This window comes from Onychostruthus taczanowskii, unplaced genomic scaffold (assembly GCF_017590055.1).
Source record: "Onychostruthus taczanowskii isolate IOZ18803 unplaced genomic scaffold, ASM1759005v1 scaffold66, whole genome shotgun sequence".
NCBI classification, from domain to species: Eukaryota; Metazoa; Chordata; class Aves; order Passeriformes; family Passeridae; genus Onychostruthus; species Onychostruthus taczanowskii.
The window spans coordinates 3,010,168-3,024,301 of NW_024504344.1; the positions used below are offsets into that span (position 1 = coordinate 3,010,168).

The 14,134-nt window shown below is 42.3% G+C and overlaps 1 protein-coding gene across 2 annotated transcripts in view; it reads left to right on the top strand.

Annotated features, from left to right (window-relative positions):
- Positions 1 to 2,036: 2,036 nt before the first annotated feature.
- Positions 2,037 to 14,134, top strand: part of DENND3 (DENN domain containing 3) — a 31,629-nt gene continuing 19,531 nt past the window's right edge. Inside the window, exons 1-4 of one of the 2 annotated variants that reach the window (XM_041420813.1) lie at positions 2,037 to 2,201; positions 8,022 to 8,295; positions 8,857 to 8,972; positions 9,490 to 9,629. In XM_041420813.1, the coding sequence (XP_041276747.1) occupies positions 2,118 to 2,201; positions 8,022 to 8,295; positions 8,857 to 8,972; positions 9,490 to 9,629 (614 nt within the window). In that variant the 5' untranslated portion in view covers positions 2,037 to 2,117. Of the gene's footprint in view, positions 2,202 to 8,021; positions 8,296 to 8,856; positions 8,973 to 9,489; positions 9,630 to 14,134 lie in introns of those variants that run through there. The other variant, XM_041420814.1, reaches the window with a different exon arrangement.

Genomic DNA, 14,134 nt, shown 5'->3' on the forward strand with positions numbered 1-14,134 from the left:
GTAACATGATCCAGTGACAAAGAGCTAAGCTAAAAAGTGAAACTAAAAATGAGATGCTGAACATTTAAAAGTGAGTGTTAACAATTCCTATGGCATGGCCTCAGCCAGAAGTTACAGCATTAATAAAATATTTACTCTGATTTTGTGACCAGGGCCACACAGGCTAAACAGGAATCCCTTATGACCTCAAAGTTCATGAATATAAATCTTTGAGCCTTGGATCTTCTTCTACCACTGTGGAGAAGTGATCCCTGAAACTCCAGGTTTTCAAGAATTTTCTTCTTTTAGTCACTGCTATATGAACAGTTTCCTATATTCTGGATGTGTGTCTTCCCCGAAATTTGAGACAACCAGAGGCCATCAATCCCGAGCTTTAACACCACAAAAATTCAGATAATAAAACCCCCATGAAATAATAAAATCGCCTCGTGCTTTACACTTTTTGAGGAAACCTGATTTGACCCCTGAACTGACAAAAAGTTCATTAAATCCTGGAACCATTTAGACGGGGAATGTTTTTGTATTTAAAATACCGGAACACTAGTCCACAAAAAAATGTTTGTGGTTGTGATGAAACTTTATCTCGTACCTTCAGTTTCAGAGAAACCGATCTCTGGTTTCGGGTACTTTATGCTCCAGTCCCAGAGGAATTACATTCTCTCAGTGTAGATCTGCACAGAGCCAATACATACGGAGTGACTCATGGTGTATTTAGATTAAGCAGCTCAAGAAGAAACCTCGGAGTTCCCTGTGCTGTGCCTCTGCTGCTCCAGAGGGGAAACACGGCGCAGCCTGCACCAGCTCTGTGCTTAGAGCCCGTGGAAACTGTGACCTGTGGTAGTGTAAAGAGACAACTCCCGTGTAGTGGCAGTGATAGAGTCCTGATGAAGTGACACAGTCCTGCTGAGTCACCTGCAGCAAACAGCAGGGAATGGCTGTGCTTCACAAGGAGGCAGACCATGACATCACCCACATCTGACAGGGTGACAGGCAGCCCTGAGGCGCCTCAGCCCCTGTTGGCCAACAGCCCCACGAGGAAAACAGCCCGTGGAGAAAAATTAACTCGACCTTGAGTCGGGAAGTGTCTTTCCCAGGGGCTGCCCCGGTGAGACAGTGAAACGAGGTGAGGAAAGAATCACGGAATGGTTTGGGTTGGAAGAGAACTTAAAGATCATCCAGTTGCAAGTCCCTGCCATGGGCAGGGAGAAGCTTCCACTAGGCCAGCCTGCTCAGAACCACATCCAGCCTGGTCTTGAACACTGCTAAGGAAGCAACAATTGGGGACTCCTCTTGTTTGAGTTAGGTCCTCACCTTGTTGCTTAAAACAAGCAAATATTATAGTCCTTGGTTATATCAACGTGGAAGTCACGTGGCTGTAAATCACAAACCCCATCACTAGTTTTTAATGGGGCCAGTGGTATCTCAGCCCCTCAGCTGTGCACCCTCAGTCCCTCAGTCCCTCAGCCTTCAGCAAGGAGCCCCTCAACCCTCAGCTCTCACTCCCTCAACCCTGAGCCCCTCAGCCCAGAATCCTCCAGCACTTCATCCTTCCCACTCTCAATTCCCAGCCCCTAATCTCCCACCTCTTATGTTCCATCCCTCAATCATGAGCCCTCAACACTTCAAACTGGAGCACCTCAGCTCCCAGCCCCTCATCTTCCACCTCTTATCTTCCATCCCTCAATCATGAGCCCTCAACACTTCAAACTGGAGCACCTCAGCTCCCAGCCCCTCATCTTCCACCTCTTATCTTCCATCCCTCAATCATGAGCCCTCAACACTTCAAACTGGAGCACCTCAGCTCCCAGCTCCCAGCCCTCCGCACCCTCAGCGCCCTCACCCCAAAGCCCCGCCCCCGCCCGGCTCACCGCACACTCTACCGTTCTGATTGGCCATAGCTCCTTAGAGTGACAGGGGAACAGCCAATCAAAGTGCGCAGAGTAGTGACCGTCGGGGAGGGTTCCCGTGTGCGGCCCGGGCGCTCCTCCCCACCCCGCGGGGCGGGACCGGGCGGCGCTGAGGGCGGGAAGGCGCCGCTGTCCCGAGGGAAGGAGCTGCTGCCCGCGGGGAAGGAGCCGCTGCCCGCGGGGAAGGAGCCGCCCTGTCCCGGCTGTGCCATGGAGGACGTGCTGCCCTCGGGCCTGCTGGAGATCTGTCTGCTGGTCGGTGCGCCCACAGAGCGGGTGCGGGCGCTGCTCCAGGTGAGCGGGGTTCGGGCGGGCGGTGCCAGTGCGTGGGGCTGGGTTTGTCAGCGCGTGGAGCTGAAATATCGCAAGAGAAAGTTGTTTTGACAGGCGAACGTCAGCAAAACAGCGAGAATTTGGTAGCGGTGTCAGGTAGCTGCACTTTTCCAAAGGTCTGAGTTTAGATGGAGAACTCAGTGTAGGTTTCTATAAGCAGGGACAGCAAAACGCTTAACGATGCGTTCTTTGCTGGGTGTTACTGCACGACCTGTCTTCCGCTGGAGAGAAAAGCAAAGAAGAAAGGCTGGTAACTCGTATCCTCAGGAAAACACGAGATCTAAATCCCCGTGAGCTCAAGTGCTCTGAGTTTGGCGTAACCTGAACCACTTGGATACGGCAGGAGCTGGTGGGTCGCTTACTGCTTTGAATATGTGGTTTAGAATTTGTTTATAATTTTCGCACGTGGGCTCACAATGACAGCTCTCTCCTCCTGGTTCTGCTCGGTTCAAGTGTGCTGATGGGTTTGTTCCATACCTACGAGCTAAGAGCAGTGGTGCCAGCACGTGCAAAAAAAAAAAAAAAAAAAAAAGGCCAGACAGCTCCCAGGGCTCTCAGTTGTTCTGCTTGAACTTGAATTTGATTGCGCTCTAATAGCATTAGATAAAGAAGTCTTTGTTGGGCTTGTTGCTTGTTCACTCTCTCAGGAGACGGCTTTTGCTGATGTCAGCTTCTTAAGTGATAACAGCCAAGCAGAGGTTCACATTCCAGGATCTCATTCATGTGTACCTTCAGAATGGGAAAATAGTTCCTAAATGTCAGCACCAGACTTTTGAAATCAGTGTGTACATGGTGTTTTATCAGGAGTGCGAGAAGTGAACCCAAAGGAAAGGGAATTTCTTATTCATTCCAGTTTGCTTAGTTCTCACTGCTTTCTGAAAAAAACCCTGTGGAACAACAAGTAAGAAATCAGCTACAGAAAGCAGAAGCCATTCTGATATTCCAATCCCACTGCAGGTTCTGAGTTATTTCTTTGCTCAAGATGCAAAAAGGTATCAGAAAAGAAAGTGGTCCCTTCTTTTGTCAATTTAAAGTAAAGTCCCTGCAAGCTGTTGCATCACGGGGATTTCAGTCACTGTCTTAGGGAAAGCTTACAGATTTTCTCCACTTCCTTTTCCTCCTGCAGCACTGTCTACATAGAGTGGAGAGTGGAATATGTTTTTATGGCTAATTTTAGTGATTGTAGAAAGAAAAGACTTTACTGAGAGAAGATGACATTCCAAATAAAGTAGTGGATCTCTGCTGATATTTACAGATTAAACAGTGGGTAAAAATCCTGATAGTGCTTCAAATTGTGGTCTTCACAGTGTGTTGGTGCATTCTTAACTGTACTTACACATGGAGTGAGAAATGAAGTTAATGGGACAATGACATAACCCACTCCCAAAGTGAGAAAAGTTTTGTGTGACTGACCTGTTCTCAATAGGGACTCCAGAAAAAAAAAAAAAAAAAAAAAAAAAAGTAGTTTTCCACTGAAGCTCCTTAAACAGAAGTTTCTGGGCTGTCATCCATTGCTTATCCTTATTGCCAAGAAAATTGTCACTCTGAGATTTCAATTTGAAAAGATCAAAGGCTGCTATTTTCAGCTATTTATTTCTTAGCACTGGAAGTGTGTATTTTGTAAGAAAGAAATGTACAGAAGTGATGTTTCTTTTCCCTAAGTTATCTACAGCTATAAAGCTGGGTTTTGACATGTGCAAGCTGTCTGTGACATGTCTCAGATCTTCAACAAGTTCCATCAGTGGGTTTTGTGTCTGCCCACCACAGTCAGTGGTACAGAGCTGTCTCATGCTCTCTGGCCCTGCTGATGCAGACAGTTTTTCAGCAAAACAATTTTTCCTGCTTCTGTAATGCCTCCCTGGCTGTCAAGGTGCCTGAAAGAAATGAGGTGTGATCAGATTGGGCATCAGTCAGCAGTGTGTGCTTGTTGCAGTGAAAAGCAACTGGAAAAGCCCTAGAAATTAATCCATGGAAATCCTGGGAATCAACAAAGCCAAGTGCAAGGTGCTGCCCCTGAATCAAGGCAGTCCCTACTATTGGTACAGACTGGGTGATGCAGGGAGCCCTGCCAAGGACTTGGGAGTGCTGGTGGATGAGAGGTTGGACATGCCCTGGCTGTGTGCACTTGCAGCCCAGAAAGCCAAACACGTCCTGGGCTGCATCCAGAGCAGTGTAGGCAGCAGGAGAGGGGGGAGATTCAACCTCTCTGCTGTACCTGGAGTGCTAATCCAGCTCTGGGGTCCTAAGCACAGGAAAGACATGGAGCTCCTGGGATTGGGTCCAGAGGAGGGCCACAAAGATTATTAGAGGAGCATTTCTCATATGAGGAAAGGCTGACAGTTGAGGCTCTTTGGCCTGGAGAAGAAACGGCTCTGGGATCACCTTATTGTGAACTTTCAGTACCTGAAGGGTCTCCAAGAGAGCTGGAGAAGGGCTTCTGACAAGAGCATGGAGTGGTGGAACGGGGGGAACAGGCTTCAACTGACAGAGGGCAGGGGTAGATTAGATATTAGGGAGAATTTTATTGTGAGGGTGGTGAGGCACGGGCGCAGGTTGCTCGGGGAAGCTGTGGATACACCATCCCTGAAAGTGTTCAAAGTCAAATTGGGTGGGGCTTTGGGTAGTGGAAGATGCCCTGCCCATGGCAGGAGGATTCAAATGGGATGATAATTTAAGGTCCCTCTCAACCCAAGCTGTTGTGTCATTGTCTGATAAGTAACTGTGTAATGGCCTCCATCATCAGGACTGTGGTTCACAGGCAAAGGGAAGGGATTATTACTATTATTGTTATTACTCAAAACCCTTGAGTTCACGTTTGGAATACTGTTCCACATTTGGGTATCTTTATACTGGAGAGCTGCTGGCAAACAAGAGTGAGACCAGAAGAATCTGCGCTGACGGCTGGGGCATAAGGGAGGAAGAATCTCCTTCCCAAGGGACTTCTGAAACTTGGCTGGATGAAACCCAATGCAACCAGACCTAATGTCAACCTTATCATTAGTTTGAGCAAAGTGTTGCACAAGAGTCTGCAGAGATCATCCTACAATTGTTTGGGTTGGAAAGGACCTTAAAGATCACCCTGTTCTAATGCCCCTGCTGTGGGGCAGGAACACCTTCCACTAAACCAGCTAGCTCAGAGCTCCATCCAGCCTGGCTTTGGACACTTCTAGAGATGGAGCATCCACAGCTTCTCTGGGCAACCTGTTCCAGTGCCTAACTACCCTCACAATAAATAATTTCTTCCTAATATTTAATCTAAACCTGCCCTCTGTTGGTTTAAAACCATTTTTGTGCTATTGCTACAACCTAATTGTCCTGCCCAGTCTAATTTTTCTGAGGCTTCATACTTTCCCTGCCTAATTATTTGTTAAAGAAACCAGTTCTTTCATGACATTCAAAGTGAAATTAACTTCTTCAATGATGGGGAGAGGAGAATGAGGTCAAGGAAACACCAGATAGCTGAAGTCATGCTCTGATTTGTGGTTTCAACACACTACTGTTTGTGTCTAAATAGTGCAGTCATTGTAAAAGTCTGTCTCAGATCAGTGTCCTTTACAGCAGTGCTGTTACAGGAACATCAAATGGGGATGGAGTAAACTCCCCCACTGCTGTTTGCAAGAAGCTGTATGTGATGCAAGGAGATTTGGTAGCAAGAAGCTGCAAAAGGGAAGTGTTTCAAAGTGAAGAAGTAACAGTAGCAGCAGAAAAGATAAAATGTTAAAGAATAGCAGAAACAAGTGAATATTGTTCTGTTGCTGCCTATTCACTATCCCTGAACTCAAGGAGTAAAAATGTGCCTTGGCCAAGACATTAATATGAGCTGACTCAAATGCTGGAGACTGAGTCAGTGGGTCAGTGACAGTGCTGACAATGCTGTTGTGTAGGAAAAAATGGTGTTTAATGTCTCTGTAGTAGTTCAAGACATCAAGGATCTGCCATTTCAGGAGCTGTTAGGCTGTGAGGCCATTAAACTGCTGGCTGCCATCCAGTACTACGGAGCACAGAGGTGCCTCAGTGTAAGTCAGGGATTGCCCTGTCAAAGCAGCTCTGTGTGAAAACCTCAGCAGGGCAAATCTGCCAAGTTGAAAATGCTGCTGTTGGAGTACTGTCTGTGTTTTTCTTGCATAACAGCCTCAGGGCTGAGCCTTAATTCTTGATTTCCTCCTGAAATGTTTAGCTGCATGTTAGTTTGAGGATGATCATGGTGAGTTTATCTGTGTTTCCAGTTTCTTCACTGCCTTTGTCAGCTGCCAGCTAAGGAAATGGCACTTGAAGTTCGTAGCATGCGAGGATGTGGCACTCAGTACCCCAATTCATGATGTGCTTTTTAAAGTCATTGTAATCTTTTAACTATCCCACTGGATACTTACCTGAACTTTTCTTTTCCACTTCAATTTACTTCTAGTTCAGGCTCTTCGTTCATTAAAAGTTCATTTTTCACTTCTTATTTTTAGTGAAGTAGTATCTTTAGAATATCCTATTATAAATACAGTTTAGTTTATGGAATTTAAGAGACCTTAACTGACATGTCATGAAGCATTCCTTCACATTTTTCCTATGATGCTCAAATGTGGGAAAGAAAACTATTAGTGGACATATCTGCTGGGATGTAAGAGCTGAGACTTCTGTCTCAAAACTTGGACAGTGGAACACAGGCAACAGAGCTTTCTATGTTGTACCTATTTAAAAAAAAATAGGGAAATGATGGGTGAGGCCAGCACTGGTTCTCAAGGAGCATCTTGCATCATATCTGGTGATAAAAGCAGCATGTATGCTTCACCTCCTCTGACTTTGAAGATGTTTGTAAAAAGTTAAAAACAAAACAACTTTTTACCACAGTGGGGCTCGCCTTTCCTGTTTCCAAATATCCGTTGGTTAAACAAAGCTTTTACTTGTTTTTTTTTTAACCTCGCAGGAAGAATTAAAATTACAGTGAAGTAATTAGAAATGCAGCTACTTGGCTCAACTGTATGGTCAAGAATACAAAAAGTGCTCCCCAGTATGAGGAAATCTGTCTGATCACTTCCCCCACAGCTTGTCATTGCAGGGCAGTGAGGGCTTTCAGGCCAGTCATACTTTGCAAAAAATGTTGTAATTTCATACTTGCTCTTGGGGTGCCTGTTCCACCGAGTCATCAGCATATGGAGAGATTCTCATGGCTTCAGTGTCTTAAAGTTGTATTTATTGTAATATTGTAACTATGATTGTAGTTTTTAATTGTGCTTTGTTAATTGCCTTCTGTAGTTAAACATTGTCATGTGAAAGTCTGTGTTTGTGTTGTTTAGGGTTTTGTTTTTTTTTTGTGCACGTTATTTATTCTGAATTGAAAGGAAGCTTTTCCTGAAGTCAAACAAAGACTTATCTAAGAGGCTCAGCTGTTTCTGTTTCTTTTCATTTATTTATTGTCCATGTTTTTTTTTTGTTGCCAGTGTTTATTTTAAATATAGTTTAAGTATATCTTAACACTGAAAAGGAGGAAATATGGTATTTGATATCTGCTACTTTCTTTTGCCAAAGGCACAATACTGATATGGGACATTTTGAATGATGAAGGATTCCTTGCCTGCTAAAAATGGCCATTTTCCTTGCATTAACATGTATAAAAAAACTTAAAAGGAAAAATCAATTATTTAGGAAGCAGAAAAGTATATTTGAAACCCACCATTTTAGGGGTAGAAGAAAACCAGGGTTAAAAATTATGACAAAAACCCCACATATCAGGATGAGTGTCATACTAGAGTTTGTTTTGTTTGTTGTTGGTTTTGTTTTTTTTTTCTATAGGGCACTCAAAGAAAACTCAGAAATCTTCCTCCCCTTGATCCAGAAGTTCTTTCTGTATTTGTGCCTCCATTTATCAGCAGAGATGATGTTCAGATGATTCATGCTGGTAATAACTTGAATAAAAGCAAACGCCGCTCCTTCCGAAAGAAAAAAGAGAGACCCAAGGTTGAAAATGTCAAGAGCCTCAACGGGCAGCAGAGAGCACCTGACACAGAAGATGTGACAGTTCCAAAGGACATTGATCTTATTGCTGTGCCACAGCTCTGCTTCCCAGGTACAGGAGGGTTCACGCTTCTTCTTGAGAACTGTAAATACTCATGTAAATACTTCTTGACCCATAGTTCAGCCCTTGTTTTTTAGCCCTTGTTGATAAATCTTGGTTTGAGTGAAGTGCAGATATGCACGCACTTGAAAAATTATTTTTGATCCCAAGATGGCTGAGTACTCTCTCACTTTTTATTTGGTGTTTTGATATACTTGAAGTAGTGAATATTTCCTCCACGTTTAATTGGAGAAATTTTAATATGTGTGTCATTATTGCAAACCTTTTTAATATCTTGGGAAAAAAAGTGATTTAAACCCATTTCTAGTATTTGACGCATATCTTGTCTCTGAAAATGCAGAATAATTTCATTTTTGCTTCTTCAGTAATGTGCAGCTTACAGCCTCTGTTACAACCTTTAGTTCAAGTGGACTGTATATTTCATTTTAATCCCTTAAAATGAAACGTTTCTCTTGAAATGAAGTGGCAGTGTGCAGTATTTGTCATTAATTGTCTTTCACACAGCTGTAGTTAAATATATAATTAAAAATATGGTTGCTGCCTTAATTTCAGGAGGACTTTATGTATCTTCTGAATTAAAAGAGGACCACATCCATTTCCTGGTTTTTACTGACGTCTGTGGTAACAGAACATATGGTGTTGTTGCACAGTACTACCAGTCTATGCAAGTATGTTATTTTACTCATTCTTCTGTTCAAACATTAAAATATATAAAAGCAAAACCTTTTGAAAATAATGTAGGATTTAATTTATCAAATTAGTTAACAGTTAGTTATCAAATTAGTTTTTATGTTAGGAGGAGTACAGGACAAATCATACTTTTATATTGCAATTTTAAATGAAGTACTTTGGAACACCCTACATTAGGAAAAACTGTTATGGATTTCATTTTGGAGATTTGGATATTTAGGAGCAGACTATCCCCTGGATTGTTTTTTTTGGTAGAGATTTTTCTTTCCAAACAATGAAAGATATTCTTTCTAAATACATTTTGTGCTGAAATTCTTTTTAATACATGCTAAGTCTTGTAGGCTGACATTTTTCTGAAGACCTAAAGGGAGATAGACATCAAAATCCCTTTGAAATATAGAGGGAATTGGATATCACATCTCTAAGGTTCTCAAGAAAATATCAGCCATAATTTGATGATTAACATAAAGTCATTAATGTGCAGTTTTCTTGCAGGATGGCTCCAGCTCCTCGAATGGGCAGGGCCCTTGGGAATCCACACAGACTGGGAAGGTGCCTGTCTGTTTTGTACCCTGTGCTGTTTGTGTTATATCCAGATACCCTTATTTTAGTGCCCTCAAGGATTGTCTCTCATGGTAAGATTTGCTCCCTTGTGTGTTTCTGCTGGAAGTGATTGCAGCTTTTTAATACCTGAATTTGCTTTATGTGGTCAGGAGAGCTGTGTGGTGCCAAAGCAGTGGCTAGTTTTATGTTAAGGTTTTGTGGGAGAGAAAAGAAGAAATGCTATGTCAATGTTGCCCAGACAGTAAGTGCAAATACTAAGGGTATTAGCTATGATGTTGTCTTCATTTTCTTTGGGGGTTTTTGCTAATGTGTAGGAAATGGATATTTTACAGATATTATTGGCTTTTTCTGGAGTGTTTTTTTCCACTGTTATGAAAATCGCTTTCAAAGCACAAAAAGCTTTTTATAATGCACCAAATAAATGTCATAAGAATGTGAATATATGTATTAATAACCAGTTAATGACACATTAGGGAAATAATCCAAGTCACTTGAGAAAGTAGAGTGGTTACTTGGATGTTGTAGAACTAAGAGAAATTCTTAGGATACACTGGTTAGAAACAGTCAAATACTCTGCAGTGTAGATGATGTAAAAGGTAAGTGAACATGGATCTATCATGTTATTAAGTAATTTCTCTTATTTTGAGGTTACTTTATTGTTAAGTTGTTAAGATCTATTTGCATCTGTTTTGGAATAAAACCTTCTCACATCTGCCTGGGTACATTGGCCATTGCTCTGTGTCTTCATTTGCAGACCTGTTGCCCAAAGGTAGAAGAGGTTTTCTTCACTAAATTTCAGTTAAGCTTTCTCAAGTCAAATCTGAACCCAGTTGCAGGTATTTGCTTCTTGTACATAAATTGAAAGATGTTGGAGTTTTAGGTTGGAGCTTGAGTGTTCCCCTGTGTTCTGCTGGTGCTCATATCCCAAGCAGAGGAGCGAGGGAGCACTCCCTGGGTGCCAGCTGAGGTACATCCCCAGCCTCTAACCTGGCTCCAGACCAAAAGAAACCTGAGCAATCATTTCCCCAGCCTATGCACCTCTTCTTCCCTGTGCTGTGGATTTGGATCTTCTTGGAGCACTGACTGGCTTTCCCTGGGTTGCATGAAGAGAGCCCTGGAGGAGCAAAGCAGTGCCTTCCTCCTGGGCATTTTAGGCATTGACTGAAAAAGGCTGAGATCAGAAATTAGTCACTCTGGCAGCCCTTTTAAGGCCATGTACCTCTGCTCTGTCATTTTTAAACCATTAGTGAAGGGGTTTAATGTGGACAAGGCACTTCAGCATAATGGAAACAGGGTGTGCACAGGTCAGTGTGAAATCAAAATAAATGTTCAGTGAAATAAAAAGGAAATGTTTGTTTTCCTTTCTCCTTTCCTGCCCAGATCACTCTCCCCCTCCCATTATATTTAAGTGAATTACATCAGCCCTTGGTATTGCAGGAACTGATTCACTGCTGCCTTTTATAAGCCTCAAATCTCAAGTTGCTGCTAATCTGCATATGGAACTCTTCCAGCTGTGACTACAGCTGTGGCTACTGTTTCCATTCAGCTTTTATAGTGGGATTCCTGCTGCTTTTCTACTGTGAGCTCAGCCTGTGAGAGGGCTCATCTCACACCAGCTTTCCACCGGGTGGGAAATGGATTCAGCTAGACAGTTACAGAACCCATCAGTGGTTTATGCAGAGTATTCATAAGTGAGTAATTTCTTCTCTGAAGTGAGACATCTCTGAGCTGGGATAAGCAGTCAATTAACAAATGGATTTTAAAAGAGCCCACTCAGGGAGAAGTGGGAAAATCTTCAGGACAGCCATGGAAAATTCCAGATATTATAAATGTGTTTCTAGTTCTTGTATCTGTTTAGAGGAGACAGTAACCAGATGGAATTAACCCCCTAGATCTGCTTCTGCCTCTGGGTGGGTATTTTAAACTTAATAACTATTTAAACATTATAATTAAACAACTCAGCCATAATCACATATAGTAGGGTTTGGCACCTATTTAAAGCATTCATGTCCACATTGGCTTTTCTCTTTTGAGTCTGTACTGGTTTCTGAGAGGAGTTCATTTAATCAGTACTGTACAATCTGAGCTTAAAGTGATTTGTAAATATGTGAATAATTATAGGGAAGTTCAACAGGACAATAACCCTCCACGTTAGTCTTGTGTCTTGTCTTGGTCTTTTAACTGGGGAATTTTTCACACAGCTGCTCAGCTCTTCCCCTTTTTGCTGTTGCATCTGTGAGACAGGAGTGTGTGTAACTGGAGGCGGGGTGAATGCCAGTGACACAGCTGAATCTGGTGTTGGCATTTCCCACAGTGCTGGAAACTCAACTGATTAGGTTTCCATTAAATTTTATTCTGGTTTGGGTGGTTGCGGTTTTTTTTTTGTTTGGGTTTTGTTTTTTTTTTAATTTACTTTTTCTTGATAGTATTTAATGGCTCATTTCAGAATGTCTGCCCTTCTGGTTTTGGTGCCTTGGGTTTCTTTTTTTAGAAAAAGTGTTTCACTGTGCCAGAGTACACTAGGGTGGAGGGAAGGGAAGGGGTGGAGAGGTACTAGTTTTCCTTATTTTGGTTGTACTACTGAAATATTTCCATGTGGCATGAAACAGCTGCTGGGGTGTGTGGCTGTTCTGAATGCAACATAAACAATTGCACCCAAGACCTCTATGAGATATTTTAAGTGAAGTGCCCTGTACAGCTGCAGATGTTCTGACTTTTTGGGACATTACAAAGCACTGCCATTGTGTTTCTGTAACCAGAAAGGGAGATACTGTGTGTCATCAGGTGAGCAATGGGTTAATAATCTAATTAAGTGTTTTTGTTGCTTGAATGTACTCAGGTAGCAGTGCCTCTTATACTTAACAAATAATAACACCTTCAACAGCACACTTGTATCCTTGGTATGCTGCAGAGCTGTTTTGCAGGATGCTTGAACTGATTAATCATTCTGCAGTCAGGAGTTCTGAAAGCACTTGCTGGTGGACCTCAAACCACCTATTTCTAGCGTGTAGCCCTTTCATTGTGATACCTAGTGCAAGAATGCTGTTGCTCCTGAAGATCTGAAGTTGAAGTAGCATCTAAAGGGGTTCTGCTTCCATTCAGGATCATTTTTTGCAGCAAAAGGTTTCTTTTTCCTCCAGAATTCTGTGCATGGATTATTTTCTTCAATACCTAAGTGCACAGAATTTGAGGTGGTACTTGTTTTCAGTCAGAACAATCATCAAAAGTATATTTTTTTTAACATAACTATTCCTAAATAAAATCCAGGTCCCTAAACTTTTTCAAGTGTCAGAGTAGAAATCACAGCTGAAAATTAAACCAAGCTGAGATGCACGGGCAACATCAAGATGTAAATCCATGCAGGTACTTTGAACTGCAAGGGAATCAGCAAGCTGTCATCATAGTAATGAAGGTCTTTGTATTCTATGCCATTAATTTTGTAACTAATTTGCATATTGCTAGCACTCAGTGCTTCCAAATCCAGAACATTTTGTGTGAGGTGTGTCTGTCTTTCTCCACAACAAGCAGATGTGCACCTAAATGGTTTCACAGCATGGTGGCTGTTGGATTATTCTACATTTTTTGAAAAGGTTTGGTTTAACTTGAGAGGTTTTGGCACTTTGCACATGTAGTATTACCTCAATCTGTTATACTGCATGAAAAGTGAAATATTCCTGGCAGTAATCTCCTGGATGAACTCCTGTCTTGGATGGATGAATAAGCTCCATTCAAACAGTAAATCTTCCAGCCTGTGTATTCGTCCTTTCAGCTGCCTTGAGAAAAGGTGGGAGTGTGCAAATAACTCCCAGCACTGAGGCAGTACAAAGGGCCTATTCTGAGCTGCTCTTGCTTTCTGAAACACCTGTGTGTGGACAGTTAATAGCAGTAATGAAAGGTTCATAAACTCCTTAGCTCTCCACTTGAGTGTTTCAGAGATTGCTTCATTTATTTCTGCAGACGTTTGCAGTGCAGAGCTGTCAGCTGCTGTTAGGCTGCATTAATGGTCACCATGTCCTGAATGGGGAGCTCTGACTGTCCTCTCGTACATCTGCTGCTTTCTCTGTCACATTGTGTCTGTTGTGACATTTACTGTCTTGATAAGAGTTTTTTGTCTCAGAGGAAAGAGAAAAAAGGAAGATGTGCTTACTCTGTTTGGGCAAATCTGAGGTATCACTAAGTGTGACAGAGTGTTTGTTTAAATGGTTGATTCAACTGTCTGATTTTCTTTGATAATTCTTAAATTCCCCTTTCTCTGCACCCCTGAAGAGCTGATGGACTTTTGGGAATATTTATTTAACAGCCCAGGGCTTTCTTCAAATAGAAAAATAGTGAATTTAAATATTTCATTTGAAAGGCCAGTAATATATGACAGAATATTTTTTTGGTTTTTTTTTCTGGAATCTAAATGCTGTACACAAATATGGTGTCCTGGATCCTTATATATCTCTTAACCTATTCAGTTGCTTCCTTCCTGAAGAGCAAGTGTTCTTCTGCAGGAAACCAGTAAAGCTGCAAACTGAAGTAAAACCTCCAGGGAGAAGACAACCATATTCAGTTCCTAGTTTCTCTGTATATA